Source organism: Sparus aurata, chromosome 5 (assembly GCF_900880675.1).
Source record: "Sparus aurata chromosome 5, fSpaAur1.1, whole genome shotgun sequence".
NCBI lineage: Eukaryota > Metazoa > Chordata > Actinopteri > Spariformes > Sparidae > Sparus > Sparus aurata.
Window position 1 is genome coordinate 4,498,617 of NC_044191.1, and position 20,074 is coordinate 4,518,690.

Genomic DNA, 20,074 nt, shown 5'->3' on the forward strand with positions numbered 1-20,074 from the left:
CCTGAGGCCCTGTGCAAAATTTTATGCGATGACCACAAGGTGGCCCTCTTTAAATTGAACTATGTCATATCTCCACATCTGTTCATCGGATTGACACGAAACTTTGTACACTTATTGTCAGTGCCCTCCTGAGGACATCTGACGAAGGGTTTGCCGATCTGCCACTAGGTGGCGCTCTGGTGCCAGTTTAATTGTATATTTGGCCCTGTGCCCACACCGTAACACTTATGGAAATGAAATTAATAGAGGTGCTATAGAATGGCCCCTGTGACTTACACACCAAAAATGACCAGCAGGTGGCGCTATTTTCAACACAAAAGCCTTTTTCGCTCATAACTCCCACTTAATATGTTGCACATCATTAAACCTCATACCTATTTGTTCCCTGAATTCAGCTGAATTGTTTGATGTAGGCCACTTTCCATTCGCAAAATTGCAAACAATGAAAAACCTACTTTTTCGAACTCCTCCTAGACGATTTGACCAAATTGCACCAAACTTTGCATGTAGCATCTGTAGACCCTCCTGACAAAAACTTATCAAAAGAATTTTAATAGTCCATAAACTGCCCGGAATATAAAATGACAAATTCCTGCATGTTGTGTTGAAAACAGACAATCTTGCATATCTTTACAGAATACTGTCTGATTATCACATAAATGTTCATCATTATGTGGGATGGCCTGTTGAGGCTTTGTGTAAAATTTGGTGCAAATCGGCCCATAGATGGCGCTCTGGTCGCAGTCTAATCATTGTGAATGGAAAGTAAATGGGGAAATCTTCAAATCCTCTTCAAAACTCATCAACTTTCAACCTCTCCTTGTCCCTCAAACTTTGAGCTAGATACACCATTCTAACTTTTAAAGAGTCAGAAGACCTCAAACTACTGGGCATGTATTCAGTTTTTAAAAATCTTTTATGGTTTTCAAATCATCACAGTTTTAGTGTTAAAGTCCGTGTAAAGCGGCAAAAAAATTGTGTTATGAGTTTGTCACACCAAAGAAACATGTATCATTGACCACTGAGCCGAATTTGAAAGATTAAAAAAATTGTTAAGTATATAAAATTAGGTCTCAAAATCATGGAAAAACAAGCACTTCTTTCTGCTGTGAAACGCTGGGGGCGTGTCAGTTAGAGGCGCTGGAACCACGCCCATGCGGCAGGGGCTACACGTCATGTTAATGACGTCGGTGTCTCCCCAGGTGTTCCCCAGGTGTTCCCCTTGTCTATCTAAAGTACAGTTTATAATCATATAGATGCTGTTATAACGTGTAGTGATTGAGATCCTGACCCACTAAACATCCTGGAAAGTGACGGAGTGAAGTTTTTCGCGCTAAATTACATAATTATACATAATCACCATCAGTAAACAGGACGCTGTCTGACTCTGTCACTCGCGGGGACGGAGGCTGTTTTCTGGAGGACAGTTTCCTGTAGTCTCGGTCAGGAGGGCTGGCAGTCGCAGTGATTTATTTTCGTCAAACACTCGGTGAGTTAAAGTCTTGTGACAAGCGTGACAGACGCTGTTTTGTGAGCAGAAATTTGAGGGAGAGTCGGGAGGACGGACAGGAGGACAGACGCTTCTCCACATACAGCTGTGGTATTTGTTTTCCTCATATGAGTTGCTAAAGACAGTTACAGTTACTACGTTACTTTTGTTCGGTCATGTAACGTTGCTTTGTGGGACATTTCTCTGTATTTAGTTGAGTGAAGGACCTGTGCAGTTATCAGACTGTCAGACCGACACGCCCTCGCTCCGCGCCTCCGGATTATCCGTTCACACTGGGACGGCTCACCAATGATGCGGCCCTGATACTACCGCCACATACCGCCGGTGGGACCCGCCGTCAGCGGGACGGAGTGGGTCGGCTGCTGCTGCGGTGGTAGCGGCGGCGGCCACATTATGCCGGTGGGACCCGCCGTCAGCGGGACGGAGAGTGTCAGCGGCGGTCAGCAGCGGCCACATCTCCTCGTCGGCGGGAGGAGAGGATGCAAGCCGGGGACGGAGTTGACCAGCGTCAACGGACTCCCCCGTTTCCTTACGTTGTCATCCGAAGGAAACTTAAATAAGATAACAGCGCCGTCACCCTGCACACTGTGGCATCCAGGAAAGATGCAGAGGATGTGGAGGAGACATGACTGGTTAGCTGACTGGTTGACTGGTTAGCTAGCTGCAAACTATTGTAAGCAATGCTATCCAAGACTAGAGAGCGAGTGGGAGAACCGCTGAAACCGACGCGCTGAACGTATTTATAGCACTTCCGCAGCAGGGCCGGGTTTATGCAAATCATATAGCCGCGTTACGTAACGCGGCCATGATTTGCATGATTTCTGACCCGCCCATTAAATCCTGAACACAGAAATGTTGAAAAACTGTTTGTGAGCCTAGCTCCAAAATTAAATTCTACATGGCCGAATGGCTTTTACATGTTTTAAGTAAACACATTTATGACCTGTTTGATGTGTTTAGAAGAAAATGGCTGATTTTGGTTTACACGGACTTTAAGGATTTTTAGGCCATTTTCTGATTTTATGATGGGTGTGTATTGCGTGAGTTAGAGTGTGTGACATCATCGCTACAGTGGAGAGCAGATGGAAGAACTAAAGAAAAAGTTCTCTTTAGCTTGATTTGGATCCCACATCTTTTACTTCACATACACAATATATACAGAGAAATGTAGGAAATGTTGTTGGCTTTCAGCTGATGGTCTCATTTCAGACTTACACTTTTGGCTGTTAAAGCCCCAGAGGGACAAGCACAACAGCAACTCCCCCATGGGCTGAAATTTCTTCCTCTTCAGCTTCCATCATGCAGCAGGTGACATCTCACATCCCATCAGTTAATCAGTTCTTCTCTGACCTGGCTGGATTCTCTGGATTTTTTTCAAGATCTCCCATGAGAACCAGTGTGCGTGACAGAGTGGTGGCACACAGACTCCCGAGAGCAAACAGAGTAAGATGGAACTTCCATATCTGTGCAGTGAACACTGTTTTAGCACAAAGGTGACATCATCTAGTGTTTTGAAACAATCAGCGGAGTTTGAGCCTGCCACTGTGCGAGAAGCTGGAAGGTTTGTGAGGCTACTGGAGGATGATTCTTTCAGCTTCTACCTGAAACAATTTCATTGCATCATGCCTCGTGTGCACATTCTCTTCAGCCAGCTCCAGAGGCGGACCATCGACTCAGTCTTTGTCCGGGGAATCATGCAGCAGTTCACACAGTTTTTCTGACTTCAGCGTATATTATTTCATACCGGAAATAGCAGGCCACCCAATAATAAAGCAACGACTTCCTCAGCGGAAGGTGTTGCTCGAGCATGCCCCGATGGCAGCATTCATCGACGGCAGCATGCCCCGACGTGCGTGGACTGCGAGAGCCCGTTCAACGCTGCTCGCAGCTTTAATTAAGTTTCTTTTTATCTGTGTTCAAAGCCTCAATAATCATACATTTTTCTCTGGATTAGGTTGAAATTTGTCCAGAATATCCAAGAGAAAGTATGGAAACTTGGTAACAGTTTTTCATTTAAATGGTTGCTGAATAGTTACAGTAATCAATGATAAGAGGAAGGTTTTTTTTATGGTTCTGTGTAGTGTTAATGTAGTTCTTATCTACAAGTTATTTCGTCCTGCATGAAAAACTAAGTGTCACAGATCTTATAGCATCAGAGCTGAAAATCCCAGGTTTTTGGTTATTTTGTCTATTAAATTTTAATGTCCTTTAAAAAATATTGATATTTACTGCATATATAATAAATTCAAAGATGTAAAATTACTCCTTCATTGTTTAAAATCTTTTTTAATAAGCTGTTTTTTTTACACTTTTCTCGTCACTGGCTGTAATATTACATTAAGTGGTTTCATTTCATCGGTTTTTTCACTGGGTTCTGGAAATTTGCAAGTTACAGCTTGAAAATGCTTCGTTTGTGGGTGATGTCATCCTGTTCTGTGTGTGTCTGGACAAAATATTAATCTTACTTCCTTAGCTCAATACACATATTTCACAATTTCAACTTTCTAATTTAAGAAAATTATAAATGATAGCTTAATAAAACATGTTTGAATTATTATTTTTTTTACATATATACACAATGAATAGAAAAGTTTGAAGGAAATTCAAATAATCTACAGTCAAAATAACCCCCAAAGTGGGGTCTTCAGCTCTGAAGAAATATTTAACAAGATCTGTGGCACTCGATTTTTTAAGCAGGACCAAATAACTTCCAAATGTGAACTAGAACAATGCTACATAAACCATTATTTGGTTATAAGAAAGAGACAATTAGTGGAGATATTAATTTTCGAAAATGACAAACTCTTTGTTCTGGTAAAAAACAACAACAAAAAAAAAAACTTCCTGTTACCAATTTGATTACAGCAACCATTCAGCAACCACTATTTGAATAATGAATGTTGTTGTTGGAATGAACCCTCTGTCAGCTATCACTCCTTTTACTTTACAGAATTACATTTCTATTGCACGGAAGACTGGGCTTATGAAACAGGAAGCGGGGAGAACAATGGTATTTCTACAAACAGGATATTGAGTTTCCTGACCCACCCAACTTACCCCCCAAAAAAACATGAGCAGATAAAATGACACTCAGAGCAATGATTCTCATTCGTTGTATTTTGTATGTTTCATCTCTAACTTCAGCTGAGTTTGAAGGTTTGTCATTACATTAAGGAAGACTAACGCCCTCAGATGCTGAAAAGCCTGCTAATGCAAGTTAAATGTTTGCCACGTCATAAGCTATTCAGAAAAGATGTTTCCATCTCCCATTAGGTGCATTAGCAGTATCATAAATACACTGATGAAAACACGGTGTCTCTTTGTCAGGACTCTCCAGAGGAGTGACCAGACTGTATGACTTCGACAAAGCTGATCCTTCCAGGTTTATAATGGTTGAGTGCATCTGGCCTGAACGCATGATGTCATGAGTGTGTAAAACATGTTCATAAGACTTAAGACTTTCATACATGCACCTTGTGACACATTCTGATGGTAATTTGACTTACAAGTCTCATATACTAATAAATAGCTGAAACACTTAATGTACAAATCACAATGACAGTCTCACTAGGTCACGCCTAGTAACATCTCTAAAACACTTTATATACAGCACAATTCTAGTCTGAATTGAATGCGGTCATATTCATGATAGGGCTGCCTCAGTCAAGAGTGATATTAAATACACACCTTGTTCAGCTTATTATGTGCACAGTTTAGCACTTTCAAACTCAAATGTCTTTATCAGTGATGCCTTGTGGTAGACAGGTAACATTACAAAAGGAAACCCACACTCAAAATGCTGGAACTGAAGTGTTCAGAACAGCTCACTGCTCTGTGACACTGGCATTAAAAAGGGAATGATGACCAAAGACAAAACTGGGCATAGTGAATGGTGTGCTTTGGCTTGCGTTCCCCTTCATTACTGCAGCTGCTTGCGATGTGCCACTGGTGGCTGAGGCTAATGCACTCCATTACGAAGACTGCAAGACATCAAGCACGATACACTTGTTGACATTAATGACATGCTGCCTTAAATGTTTCGTCAGATTAGACTAGCAACCTGACTTATCGTGTTTTTCCTTTACAAAGTGAAGCCACACTTTGGACAGTTTTCCACAGTCCATCTTTCGCACTAGTGGCTGCGACTTTAACAGTCATGCACACTAGCTCTCCAGCTCCAGCAAGAGTGTCTTTTAATAAATTAGTATCAACAACTTGAACAACAATTCAGTTAAGCAGGTTGCATTGATTATGACTTTTCACCACAGGGCCAATAACCCCTTTGGCAACCCCTGCTGTGCTCATCGCTACAGCCTAAATGTACTACTGTCATTCGGAAAGAATGGGAGGACTGTTGTTTTTGGTCTGAATTAGGCCTATCGTCAGTCCTCAGTATTTTTAGTTTTTTTTTAAATATATTTTTTTGGCCTTCATCAGCTTTATTGATAGAACATCTTAAGTTCTTAAGACAGGAAAAAGAATGAGCGAGAGTGACACGCAGCAAAGAGCCCCAGGCCAGGACTCAAACCCAGGGCCACTGCAGCGAGGACAAAGCCTCTGTACATAGGATGCCCACTCTACCCACTGAGCTAAACGGCACCCCAGCTTGGTTTTTTCTTATGCAGAGTGACAGTATCGCTCTTGTTTGGTATTTTTCTGCCTTCAAATTTAAACAGTGTGTCAGCAACTCTTCTAGTGTCGAGCCATGCAGTGTGATGTTAAAATGCAGTGACAATCTTGCATACTCAGTGAGCAGGCTAAAAGCAGAGTTGTCAGGAATGTGAAGAATGCTGCCAGACATGCACAGACTGGTTAAATACTGTAAATAGCACCAAGCATTCAAATTACAGCCTAGTGTGTGATATATCAGAAATAATATAATGCTGAGACTACGCTGATGTGGAAACAATACATTGGATTTAACTTGCAATCTCAAGGTCTCAATTGATTGGATTCAGTTTTCAAATCAAACTTTTTTTGTTCCCACACTGACATTTAAAAATGAAATAACAGTATTTCAGCAGTCAATCGGTAACAAACTGCTAAACGAAAACAGATTTTTGTGGTGACAAAAGGGTTCTAACAACAACAAGTGTTGCTTTTTTTTTTTCTTTGGGTGGAGAGAAAAATTATCATGCTGATCATGCTTTTGATAATCAAAGTTTAATGTTTTTTTTTTTAATTGAAAGAATTTAAGAATTTAAATGATGGCACCTCTATTGGTCTGTAACGGGCGGTAAGGGGATAGAAAGAAATGACACTCTATCCTCATAAACACAACATGGTTTCTTTACATTTAAAAACCTTTTCAGACATGGAACTCTGGCTGTACCTGTCTGCCTGAATGACAGAAAGACGCCACTTTAACCGAGATGTTGATTATGGAAATGTTTGTGGCTACTTTATTCTGACATGACGTTTTCAGAAAGAGCTGGAATGCCAACATAATATTCGTCGTTTGGTCCACAGAGGTAGCAGCATCACTGCTAGAGAACAGTAGTGAGTTAGAAAATAATGACATAACGGTAGAAAAATGGTTGGCAGTTCTCTCAAAAGCTGCGGAACTGATGGGTTTAAAAACTCAATTCACAACTGAAGAATTCATGACCAGCTTGAGATAAAGGGACACCCACCTCCTCCTTTCAGTGAATCTCCAAACAAGTTCTCATCTCACAGTGAGAGATGGACATAAAGCTTTGTTAAGATTTATGTTGTGATTTAATATACTACTACAGAATATTACTTTTTGAAATTCTTTTCTATAAATACAATAATGGACATTAGATTTCACAGTGATGGGCCTTCAGTCTCCATCTGTTGTTAGAGACAAGTGTAAACCCACCATGACAAGTTTGGCATTACAGTCATCACCATTTTGTTTTTGTTTTTTTTAGCTACAACTTACCCTATTTGGATGAGAGGTTGGAGTAGAGGATATCGCGATTGGATCTGACTGAGATTCTGAGGACACACCATGGACTTCTCAATCACAAGGTAGCCATGCACTAAAACATACCATGCTCTATGGTCCCTTTAACTCTAAATGGATCGATAATTTACAAAAGAATCATCATGCTGTATTGAAGAAGACTTTAAAAGTAGAGATTTTAAACTAAATAGTAAACTGTTCCTAAGGCAATGAATCAAGTGAGAGGTAGGTTATTTTTTTCATAAGCTTACATCTGATCAGACTTCCCTATCCAACCAGTGGAGTGGCTCCTGCTGGTCATTAGAAAGAATGCAGTTTTAGGGCACTTTCATACTGGCCTCACTTTTCAGAATGAAAAGCTCTGTCTAATACAGTCAATATTTTAACCTTGCAATGCTGAGGCTTTTAACTATCCTTTAAGCCTGCCAAACAAATTCTATTAATTTTGTTGTCTACTTCTTCCCCCCAGTTGTACCTTGCAGCAAGCAGCCTCAGGCCCAGCTCCAGACTCTCTCCATGCAGCTCCTCCAGCGACACTTTTTGGCTCAGGGGGCTGACTGGCAAAGGACTGTCGTCCTCTAGAGCAGCATGGAACTCCTCTACAAATCTCCCCAGGAAGCTCCTGGCCTCCTTCTCCATCCCACTGACTGTGGTTGCAGTACGCCCTCAGGTGAAGGAGGAGACAGCTCAAAGGTCACAAATGGAGACTAAAAGGTAGATGAAAACAGGATGTGCAGTGACATTGTGATGGAAAATAAATGCAGTGTACACAACACAGAGTATTTGAATTCACCTGCTTAACACCTGTCAATATGTTTACATTTCTATCATAGTTATGTTATAGCACACTTGTGACTTAGTATCTCAAACTTGCCAGATCTAATACTAAACTTTGATTTATTATGAGAATGAGTCAAAATCAAAGAGTAAAGTGTTTCCTCTTTCATAATCTTGACTAGAGCTGCAACAATTACTTGAGTAACAAGAATAATTTGATTACAAAAAATAGTCGAAGCAATGGTCTGGTATTGGTATGGTATTTGTAGATGTCGGTATGACTAGATATCATGTTAAGATGTGGAAACTAATTTGTGTTACATTGCTAGAGAGTAATACTACACCAAATAACTCCAGTGTTTCCTCTACATTGGTGGCCCGCCACTCCTAAATCCTAGCCGCCGCTCCTTCAAATTTTTTTTTTTTTTTTTTTTTTTTTTTTAAATTGCGCAAATACACCACCGCCGCATCATATCTCCACCTTCACAGCAGAGTCCTGCACTGGGTCGGATGTCGCGAGTCCTGAGGTAAAATAGATAACTATCTTGCTCAGTATCTACTCTTTGGAGTAGATCCTCCCCCCCAAGAACTTACTGGTGCCATCCTCGTAACTACTCGCGAGAGCGCGGCCTTGAAAGTGACATCACGTCAAACACCCAGGCACCAGGTCGGAGAGTCAGAGGAGTGTCATCTTGAAAATAGGGCAACGACTCACCGGAGAAAAGGTAGACTTATTAGCTTAAGAAAACTTATAATAGATTGTATAAGTTCAATAGACAGTCGCCAAATATTGATGGCCAGCTAAGGTTACATAACATATCGGTAGCTTAATTAATTGGGCCCGGTGCCAACTCAACTCAGTGTCACTAACGTGAGTAAACTAATTGATAGCATCAAGCGAATATATACACGCCATGATGTAACTGCTGACTGCATTTTCAGATGAGCTTAATAATATTTTTATAATATAAATATTTCTCAAAGAAGAGAAAGACACCTGATGAAGATGACGCTAGTCAGGTATCATTAGCCTTTTACTGACTCAAATGATGATGGTTAGGTAAAAAATTATCAAATGTGATGTGAGTGTAAATTATCTAACGTTAATGTTTTATGTAATCGTATAAGACAAGTAACATTAGACAGGGAGGAGCAGTGGAACAAAGTGAAGGAGAGCAGAGTACAGCAAGGGGAGAGCAGAGTGAAGGAGCAGGAGAGCAAAGTGATGGTGCAGGAGAGAAAGATGAGAGTAGAGGAAAAAAACCTAATGGGAAGCACAGGCTATCAGGCTGGGACCCTAAATGGGTTGAAAAAATAGCCGGTTCCACTCATGGCTCTACCACACTGATAATGGTGAGTGCTGATGAACCTTTTTTTTTTGCATAATATACATTTTGTTATTATTTTTTATGTTTACATTCAGCCTTTAAAAAGCCATTTTCCATGTCAGCCATTCAATAAAAAGGGGGATTATGCTGGGCATAAAAGTAAAATCTGCAGTCAAGTGTCATTTGTTTACGCCGCCATGGCTCCCCGGAGAGCCTGCCCCCGCTGCTGAAAAAAAATCCTAAAATCGATCTTTGGAAATTTAATAATCGATTCATAATCGTCAATATTATAATCGCGATTAATCGATTATTGATTTTTTTCACCACCCCTAATAATCGTAGAATACTCGATTCTAAAAATATTCGATAGCTGCAGCCCTAATCTTGACTCACTAGGTCAAAATGTTGCTTAATGTCTCAACATAAACTAGCTTAAAGTATTTGCATTTTTACCCTGTTTTTATGTTTGACTTTTTGAAATAGGACTTGTAAGTTGAAGCATCGAGAATTGCCATGAGTAGCCCTTGATGGAACTGATGGATGGGCCCCTTGCTAATCACTCTTGAACACAGGGCACCACATTTAGAGTCAGATGGCAGCAAGGTGGTGGAGGGGCACTGGTATGGGCTGTGCTATCATTAAAGACATCCCTGTTGGTCCTTTTCTATTGAAGATGGACTGAAAATAATGTCTCAAACTTACTGCCAGTTACTGTCAGATACTTCACTTCTATTTCTTCGAGTAGCGGTACAGGAAGAAGTCATAGTACAGACACGGTGAACAGACACTGCGGTCACAAGTTGATCTGGCCTTCTTCTGCGACCCAGAGGTGGCCGCCTGTCTGCTGTGAGGAGTGAAATAGTTTATACTGCGAGTCACCTGTGTGATCTGATTGGCATGGTGGATTGATTACCGCGCTGGTATTTTTTTCCCTCAGTGAATGTGAGTTGAAGTCCCGTAATTAGGGCCGAGCAGGTAGACCTGCGAGGTCCCTATTGTAATTGTAAGGAAAGACATTTTCTTCTCCAAGTTTGTCTGCAGTTTTAGATGCCTGAACATACCCAAAAACTCACCAAATTTGAAATATACCTCACATCCGGCGAAAATTATGATCCTGCATTGTCACTGGGCGTGGTCATGACCTGCAGGCTCTGTAGCGCCCCCTAATGTTCTTCCCTGTCTTCCACATGCGGGTAGACAAACGAAATTCGGTATGCAGATTCCTCATGACCAGACGCACAAAAAAGTCTAGAGGGCCCATACTGTCACTCCAACAGGAAGTCAGCCATTTTGATGTGTGGCGGCATTTTTCCCAAATTCATGCCTACTTTGAAAACTATCTTGTCCTAGAGCTTAAACACCACAGTCTTCAAATTAACTCAATTATCTTATTCATGCCTTGAAGAACAAAAGTTATGGAAATCATTCAGCTGCGTCAAACTTTAGTGGGCGGGGCGGTGGAAACCATTTTTTCCTCACGCCGTCAAGCATCAAGGCTTTATAACTTCAACATACAATTTCCTATCCACACCAAACTGCTCATAAGTGTAGAGGCTGTCTCCCCAAATAAATCTCAGCATCAATACTAAGTCGGCCATTTTGCTTTTGGCCGCCATTTTGAAATATTGCCCATCTTCGTACTTAAATGATCTCCTCCTACAGATGTAACACCACCGACTTCACAGTCACTCAGCATGATCCTCTCACCTTGAAGATGAAAAGTTATGGAAATCTTTATCCTATGTCATACCTGCTGACCGTGGCGGTGCCCGCCATAAAAATCCTTCGTCATGAAGCATCGAGTCCTAATAACTTCTTCATACAATTTCCTATCTCGGCCAAATCTCTCAGGAATCTAGAGGGAGTCGCCATGAATAGATCTGTGCATCAATACTGTGTCATATCCATAGCGCCACCCACTGGACACAGGAAGTCAGACAAACATCATCCGATTGACATGACGTTCACTGCTTGTTTTCTCCCCGTCATCACATGCTTGTCCGACAACGTCGCATCCCGACACGCGCGGCCTGCGAGGGCCCGTTCATCACGGCTTGCAGTTTTAATTCTTTATTTTTGTTTAGAAGGGTTCCAAAGTTCCTGTAAGTGATGCATGTTTTCTCAAATAGGGAGAAGACACGAGTACGTGTTTTTAATCAAGGTTTATTAACGTTATAGATACACATTCACAGGACGAGCAACTCCCCCTTTTACTGTTTACAACGTCCTCCGTAACAACCAGCAACTTTGTTACAGCGACTGAGGGTTAGACACGTTTAATCAAACAGGAGCCCAAACACGTATCAGGTATGTTTTGCAGAGAGAGAACCTGAACAAATAGGCACATCAGCGGACAGCTACGTCTTCTCTTCCCGTTTACAACATCTGTTGCAGCTACGGCGACCACAGACGCATCCGGCTCACGGTCGCCAGTTAACATAGTCCCGTGTTAATGCGACACACCGGACGACGTGGGAGCGGTCCTGACAACCATGCTAGCAGTAATGCTAACTGCACAGCAGCTTAACTGAAAAAAACGAATATTTAGCACCGGGCTGACACATCATTCACATAAGAGGAGAGGACTGTGCCGAACCCACCCACCCTGTAGCACAGATATGCCACGTGCTCACAACAAAGCTAGTCAACTTTTCCAGATCGACGTTATTTTGTGATTTTATTTACCGAACATGTAAAACTCGCCTGTTTTTATCGACGTCTGGTGACACTGCGTGCTCGAATTGTCTTCCCTTGTGTGACTCTATCATGAACACGGCCAGCAGCAGAGGTCATTACATTAAAAACATTTTGGGGGGATTAGTTTATAAATGAACATTTCCCGACGAGCAGAAGGTTTATCTTCATCTGATCTGGGTTCAGCTCCATTGTAACAGTCCCTCAGCATGGTGACTTTACGCGACACATACTACAGACCGACAGCTCTCAGAGCCCACAGAAACACACTGATAAAGAACACACACAAACCTGAGCTGGTAGAACTGCTGGCAAACCGACTGCCGCTGGTATCACAGGTATCTGTCGGCACCGTTACAAGACCAGCCGTCTGCTTTGGACCAAACACTCCATTGTAACACCCTCATGTACGTCACATAGACATAATGTATGTTATATCTATGCGTCATCACACCTCCTTCTTCCGTGTTGGAAGAACCACACCCACATTTATGTTTCTAGATTGTTTAACACATAAAACAGATATTTACTACGGAGCCCTGGAGGTGCACTAAGAATTTGTCTAGGAGCAATGACAACAGCACCAGTATGCTCCCTTCAGGTGGAAGCAGGAGAAATGCCATTATGGATTAGAAGGAAACAGCTTATAGCCAACTACTGGACAAACCTAAAAGGGCACAGTGAGGATCACCCAACAAAGAGAGTATTGGAGATGTGTTGGGAAAAAGGGAAAGAACAAAAAACAAGCTTTGGGTGGGTCAGTGAGGGTATAGCACAACAACTAAAAATACAGCAGATAGAATTCAGCCCAACAGTTCTGTGGACAACAAGACCAGAATGGATGTGAGAAGAATCAAGTGTAGATCTAGAAATATGGAATATCAAGAGAAGAAATAAGACAGCAGATCTAGTACAGGAATTGTATAACTATGTAGATGAAAAGTATGGGGAATATGTGTACATATACACAGATGGTTCAAAAGAGCCGATAACAGGAGCAACAGGTGCAGCAGTAGTGATTCCCAGCCATCATACCACAATATCAAAGAGAACATCAGATCATTTAAGCATATATGCAGTAGAGCTATGCGCAATATTACTAGCAATAGAATGGATGGAGGACAAGGTGGACAAAAAGATAGTCATATGTAGTGATTCAGTTTCATCAATACTGAGCATTAAAAACAGGACAGGTAAAACACATCAAGAAATACTCTATGAAATACTCGTAAAAACATCCAGATTAATACAACAGGGTAGGGAAATAACGTTCATGTGGGTTCCAGCGTATTCAGGAATACAAGGAAATGAAAAAGCAGAAAAAATTGCTAAGGAGGCAGTGAAGAAAGAAGAGGTGGATATGGAAGTAAAATTATCAAAAGCAGAGGGGAAAAGTTTAGTATGGAAGGAAATAAATAATCAATGGAGTCAACATTGGAAGCAGGAGGAAAAAGGGAGACATCTATATAAATTACAAAGTGTAGTAGGAGATATAGGATGTTATGGAGATAATAGAACAGAACAAGTAATCATGAGCAGAATGAGAATAGGGCACAGTAAATTGAACAGCACACTTAGTCTGATAGGCAAACATACAACGGGTTTGTGTAACTGTGGGGAGAGGGAGACAGTAGAACATGTGGTGATGGCATGTCCTGGTTATGAACGGGAGAGGGAGATGATACAGGGTTGCGGAAGGTGGGAGTAAGGGAAATTAACTTTAATAATATTATAGAATGTGGAAAATCTAGAGAAGGGAGGAGAATCATCTTCAGATTTCTTATATCAACTGGATTAATTAAAAGGATATAGAAGAAGAGAAAACGAGAAAAGTAAAGTCCAGCAGTTGGCGGTATATGCAACATTAAGGATGCCGACACCCATTAAACACCAAAGAAGAAGAAGAAAAAGAAGAGGAAGAAGACGACGAAGAAGAAGAGCCCTGGAGGTGACATGGATAGTTTTCTTTTATCTCGCGAGTGCGACTTACTATCGCGCACGCGCCAATTACTATCTCGCGCGCGCCAGTTACTATCACGCACGTGCGACTTGCTGTCTCCCGTGCGCGCGAGATAGTAAGTCGCGCGTGCGAGATAATAACTCGCACTCGCGAGATAGTAAGTAAGATGCAGTGGCACTCTGGCCCAAATAATTGAATGAAGTGAACGTTGTGGTGTTAACTCAACAATGACGGGATGCTGGAATCATGAACAAGTGCCGTTTACTTCAACAACTTATACTGTAACATTGTTCTCAGTAGCAGCGTCGTATCGTACATAGTCGCCATGTTGTTGCACTCTGACCTCTCTACGTGCAGCGTGTTAACTATGACCTGTCTTATACAACAGCGCTCCCTTGTGGTATAAAGAGCAATAGTATATCTGTTTTATATAATAACAGAAGACAACAAACGTGTTTAGTGTCGCTGTGAAAGCCGAGAGAATGTGGTCTGTGTGAGAATGTTATGGAAAATTGAAGGTATTTTAGTAAATGTAGGTTTTCTGTCACAACTTTCACATGAATATGATACTATATGCACCTGCATCCATTGTTAATCGTTTGTCCTGATTGCCAGTTGTGACTGTTGCAACGTTATTTCATGAATTAATTATAACCAAACTACTATTACCTTGACAACTCCTCCATCATGGCTAGCATAATAGCCATTAAAACAGCTATTAAAATGGCTATTAAAATACCTGGACACTCATCGTGGATCATCAAATACCTGTTGCATGTATCTCTTACCATTACACAATAACAATAAGACACTTTATTAACTTTAATTAATTAATTAATCAATTAAAATTCTGAGATGGTCTCGATCCATGATAATAAGCCTGCATTTAACCGACTGCACTGTTTAATTACGTCAAAATGCGCTTGAATTAATATCTCGCACGTGCGAGATACTAAGTCGTGCGCGCGAGATACAGTAAGACGCGCGTGCGAGATAGTAACTGGCGCGTGCGAGATAGTAAGTCGCACTCCAAAATCTAATCTGCTTGTTCTGTCCGGCCATTTTAAGAAAAGCATGAAATTGCTTCATGTGAGAACAAGCAAATGTGTAGCATTGATGCTTGAAAATGACTACAATGATCAGTTATCAATGATCAGTTATCATGACATGACCCGGGCCCGGTTCTAGGCATGGGCACGGGGGGCAATGCCCCCCCAAATGCTTCGGCTGCCCCACCAAACCGACCCCGCTTCATTCCGGAAAAAAAAAAAAAAAAAAAGTATATTCAAATATATAATATTGTAACGTATTCCCATAAATGCTGCTCAGAGAAATCACAGTCCACGGCTCTTCTGCCAACAGAGCCGGTGTCTCTCTCTCTCTCGTACCGTGCATACAGTCAGTAGCAGCTTCTCTCAGTTAGCATCACATTAGATACTACGAACACTTCAGGCTTGTTAGTTGTTAGCATGTCAGCTAGCAACTGCTTGTAGTAGCCTAGTCCCATCGGCGGCTGCTGCCGAGTTTATCTCTGTCCCGCTCTGCAGCATGGGAAGTGTCACACGGGCAGGCTACGTACCGGTTGTGAAGCGGGTTTCAACTTTCAACCCTTGCCAGCCCCGCTGTTAGTCCTGTTGGCCCACGAGCCTCACCCACCCCCGCCGACAGGATTAAACAACACACGTTAGTGAGAGGGGACTCCATAACCTGTAAATTTAGGTTAGCGCCGCCGGCCACTGTTTAACGTTACTTCCTGGGGCCGGAGCCTCCGACAGCGGCTACTCTGAGGCTGCTGGCATCTGGCAGGGAGCCCAGGCAGGCACACACGACTTTCCAAAGCGCGAGAAAGTGGTGCACAATAATAAAGCATCAACCAATCAGACAAGATTTATTTATTTATTTTTATAGCGCTGTTTACAAAATTGCTTTGTCACAGATTATAAAGAAACTTACATTTTGCCCCACCACCAAATTTCCCAAACCTCCCGTCATATCTACCACAATGAATTTGGGAAATTTGGTGGTGGGGCAAAATGTATTTGACAGACTGACAATCTTAAACATTGGCAGATGCCAGAGGAACCACAAGCCCTTATGGGCCGGCTGACTAATCACTCTGTTCCCTGTCTAGTGTTATTCAAAAGCTAAATGACAATGTAGTCTCTTCAAGTCCTCCACATCTGCTATGGCAACAATCTGATCACTATTTATATACCACATAGAAATCTCTATATCACAGTCATGGTTACCCTCTCAGCCACAAACTTTTACATCAGTCTGCATTCTTTTGTAGCGAATTTCTTATTCAGATGTTCAAAAACTTGCATGGTTTGAAATAATACAAATCTACCTCCATTTTTTTATTTGATTATTTGTTTGCAAAAGTTAAAAATGAAGCAATGCCTTCTGGGAATTTCAAGACTGAATCGAGTGGACCGCATCTGCGTGGTTGTTGGAAGTTGGAGATTGAAAATTGGAAACTGACTGAGATTAAGCTAGCAAAAAAAGGAATCGAGGCATCAAGCGACACAAGGGGTGAGCGGAGAAAAGAGAGAGAGAGAAATCTGAAAGCACTGTAGGCTGACGGTGAAAAATGCTGCAAACCAACTGATTTGTTTTTAAAATCAAGTGCAGCTTCATCTAGAAGAGGTAAACATGGATAACGAATGATGGCAAGACATTATTATTATGGAATGGCTGGCTCTGATGATTTAGTTTTTTTTTATGCATTGGGGTTATGCATTCATATGTCCATGTTTTGGTGCACTTGTTTATAGCATCACTGGGGCTCAAAAGTGTGTGTTCTTTCCGTGCGTCAAAAGTTCTGTCTGCCAGTTGCGCAATATTTAGGTTTAGATTCCATTTCATATTAGATAACTAATTCTAATTGGGCATTGATAAAGTTGTCCTACATCGGGGAGGTGGAGGTGGGCTTAAAATGTAAAATGCCAATTACATTGTAGCTTCAAATTGAAATAGAAAATATGTTAGTAGACTGACATCAATAATTTGTTGGCCACAGAATTTGTTTTCTTGGTCAATCCAGAAAAACAATTCCCGTTAGAGCTTTGCTGATGGAACCACGGCGAATCTGCGATGCTTATGTCTGGGTTGGCATCATAGACTGGTAGGCATACAAAAAAAAACGTTATCTCTATGGCACTCAAAACAGTAGCAGTTGGTGACCCATCAACATTTCTTACTGCCCCCCCGATCAAGGCAGTCTAGAACCGGGCCTGACATGACCTGATATGGCAGTGCACTCCTGGAAATAATGAACTGAAAATCTGGTATAGGAAAGAAAAGCATACACTAAACTTAACTTTTTGTCCTGGAAATGTAAAAAAAACCTACTAAACGTTGGCATAATAAATGGAGCAGTTGTGTCATTGTATAGCATGCTATGTTTAAAAGCTAACTGGATGTGTGCTAGCAAGTGTGGTACTGCAAAAATGTACCACACTGTGGACTGGATTATTTCTACATAGTATCGTTGAAAACACAAGTTACAAGTTGACAACATATATTAACTATTTTATAATGGTGAAGAAACACAAAGCAATTTTTTTTAATACCCATTTTATTAAGCCATTAAGTAAGCACATTAAATGAGAAATCCCTATGATGACATATTCATGTATCCAGCACTAACAGAGCACACCAAACACAGATTCTATACAAAGTAAGCTGCCAAGGCAGCCATTTTGTCTTTAGGTTTTTTAGGATTGCCTCGGCGTCCCCTGCCTCGTCCCCGTCCTCCTCGCCTGGCACCCCCACCCCTAGGGTGCCTCATGGTTGCATGTTTGAGCTCCACCAGATTCTGGAAGACTGGATCACAGAAAACACAGCCGGTGTGTTGGGTCTCACCGGCAGGAAGTGGAGTACGAGTTTTGTTGAAATCCACTGCGACAAGAGAGGCGTCACAGGCATCGCAGCTCTCTTGTGCAACCTACAAGAGGAGAGAGGACCCTTAGAGGCAGCACAGAGGATCAAGAGAAATTCTAAGAGTTGGCAAAATGTCAAAACCTTATAGAAAAAACAAGATATCTTAGAAACAGATGTGAGGGACTAATGAGCTGAGTGACAGTGAAGCTTTGGGTAACAACCTTCTAGAAAGTGTTCAAAATCATGTTAAGAAAAGATGAGGACTGAGGAAACTTCTGAAAGAACTTATGCGATGCTTTGATCATACACTCTGTCGTCTCTATCGAGTGGCTGTCACCCCAGAAGGAAGCCTCTTCTAAAGATGATGCACAAGAAAGGCCACAAACATCTTGCTGAAGACAAGCAGACTAAGAACATGGATTACTGGAACCATGTCCTGTGGTCTGATAAGCCCAAGATGAACTTATTTGGTTCAGATGGTGTCAAGCGTGTGTGGCGGCAACCGGGTGAAGAGTACAAAGACAAGTGTGTCTTGCCTACTATACAGTCAAGCATGGTGGTGGGAGTGTCATGGTCTGGGGCTGCATGAGTGCTGCCAGCACTGGGGCGCAACTGTTCATTGAGGGAACCATGAATGCCAGCACGACTGTGATATACTGAAGCAGAGCAGGATCCCCTCCCCTCAGAAACTGATGATAACTACCCCAAACACACCTCCAAGACAACCACTGCCTTGCTAAAGAAGCTGAGGGTAAAGGTGGTGGACTGGCCAAGCATGTCTCCAGACCTAAATCCTACTGAACATCTGTGGGGCATCTTCTAACAAAAGGTGGAGGAGCGCAAGGTCTCTAACATCCACCAGCTCCGTGATGTCGTCATGGAGGAGTGGAAGAGGATTCCAGTGGCAACCTGTGAAGCTCTGGTGAACTCCATGCCCGAGAGGGTTAAGGCAGTGCTGGAAAATAAATGCAGCTCTTTTGTTACCCCCTCGCGAAACGGTCGCGTTGCAGATGTTGTATGTCGCCGCTGAAATGCTTTCGCTTTCTAATTTAAAATATTTCCACACTGCAGACATTTTATCCACATGGAGCTGATGGAGGGAGAAGATGAATGCAGAGGAAGAAGTTGAAGGTGGAGTAAAGTATCTGGATGTAATGGAGTGTGTGAGGGAAGTTAAATATCTAAACAAAAAAGAGAAAAGGAAAAGAAAATATAAATGGGTATGGGTATAGATGTGGGTATGCAAATACAATTGTGAACAGCACAGCCAACAAAAGGTTTCAGCATTATTATGTCTGCTGGTTTGAGATAGCAGGAAGCACAAGTTTTATTATTATAGTAGGATCCCCAGAGTGGGATCTTTACAAAAAAAAAACTAAACACAGAACTTGGCCAGCATTAGTGTCCGATCAGTCCTTAGGAGCACAGTCCCGGGATGCAGAACAGAAAGTTTTTGCGTTTGTTTGAATAGAACCAAACAGTACACCTAATGTTATTAGTACAAACCCCAAGCTCTTACAGAACCTCATAATGAATTATAGAAAACATAACAACACCTTAATCTTAATACTGAAATTTACCAAGCTGTATATAGAGCCCTCTGCAAATGTGGTAAGCAGTCATGACCTATTTATGTCCATGAGCTTTAGGTCTATGTCTCTCGGTCCCTTACAACTTGTATACATGAATACATCGCAATCAAACATATACTATAGTCATGCAAGCGCCCAGAGGAATTTGGATATCCTCATTTGCCTGCTTTACAGATAATAGGTATAACCTAGGTCTTAAGAGACATTTCCATATAGACACACAGAAGTAGTTTGAAAGATATCTGCTTTGATTAATGTGATGTCCATGGTTCATTCTACCCCAGGTCTATGTGGGCTTTTGGTCGGGATTGTCTGAACTCGTCATTGAGTAGGCTTAGGCCTTACACTGGGCTGACCCTTGTATTTACATTTTCGGGATTTGATGCAATCTAGGTCAAT

At 41.7% G+C, this 20,074-nt stretch overlaps 2 protein-coding genes across 3 annotated transcripts in view; both read right to left on the bottom strand.

The window, feature by feature from the left end:
- The window catches only part of ppm1f (protein phosphatase, Mg2+/Mn2+ dependent, 1F), a 40,423-nt gene extending 24,600 nt beyond the window's left edge, over positions 1-15,823 (bottom strand). The window contains exons 1-2 of one of the 2 annotated variants that reach the window (XM_030418122.1): positions 15,778-15,823; positions 7,915-8,146 (exon numbers count right to left, since the gene is read on the bottom strand). In XM_030418122.1, the coding sequence (XP_030273982.1) occupies positions 7,915-8,078 (164 nt within the window). In that variant the 5' untranslated portion in view covers positions 8,079-8,146; positions 15,778-15,823. Of the gene's footprint in view, positions 1-7,914; positions 8,147-12,529; positions 14,196-15,777 lie in introns of those variants that run through there. The other variant, XM_030418121.1, reaches the window with a different exon arrangement.
- A 1,937-nt stretch (positions 15,824-17,760) lies between these two features.
- The window catches only part of top3b (DNA topoisomerase III beta), a 47,022-nt gene continuing 44,708 nt past the window's right edge, over positions 17,761-20,074 (bottom strand). The window contains exon 18 of the mRNA XM_030418117.1: positions 17,761-18,147. Coding sequence (XP_030273977.1) covers positions 17,872-18,147 — 276 coding nt within the window. The 3' untranslated portion in view covers positions 17,761-17,871. The remainder of the gene's footprint in view (positions 18,148-20,074) is intronic.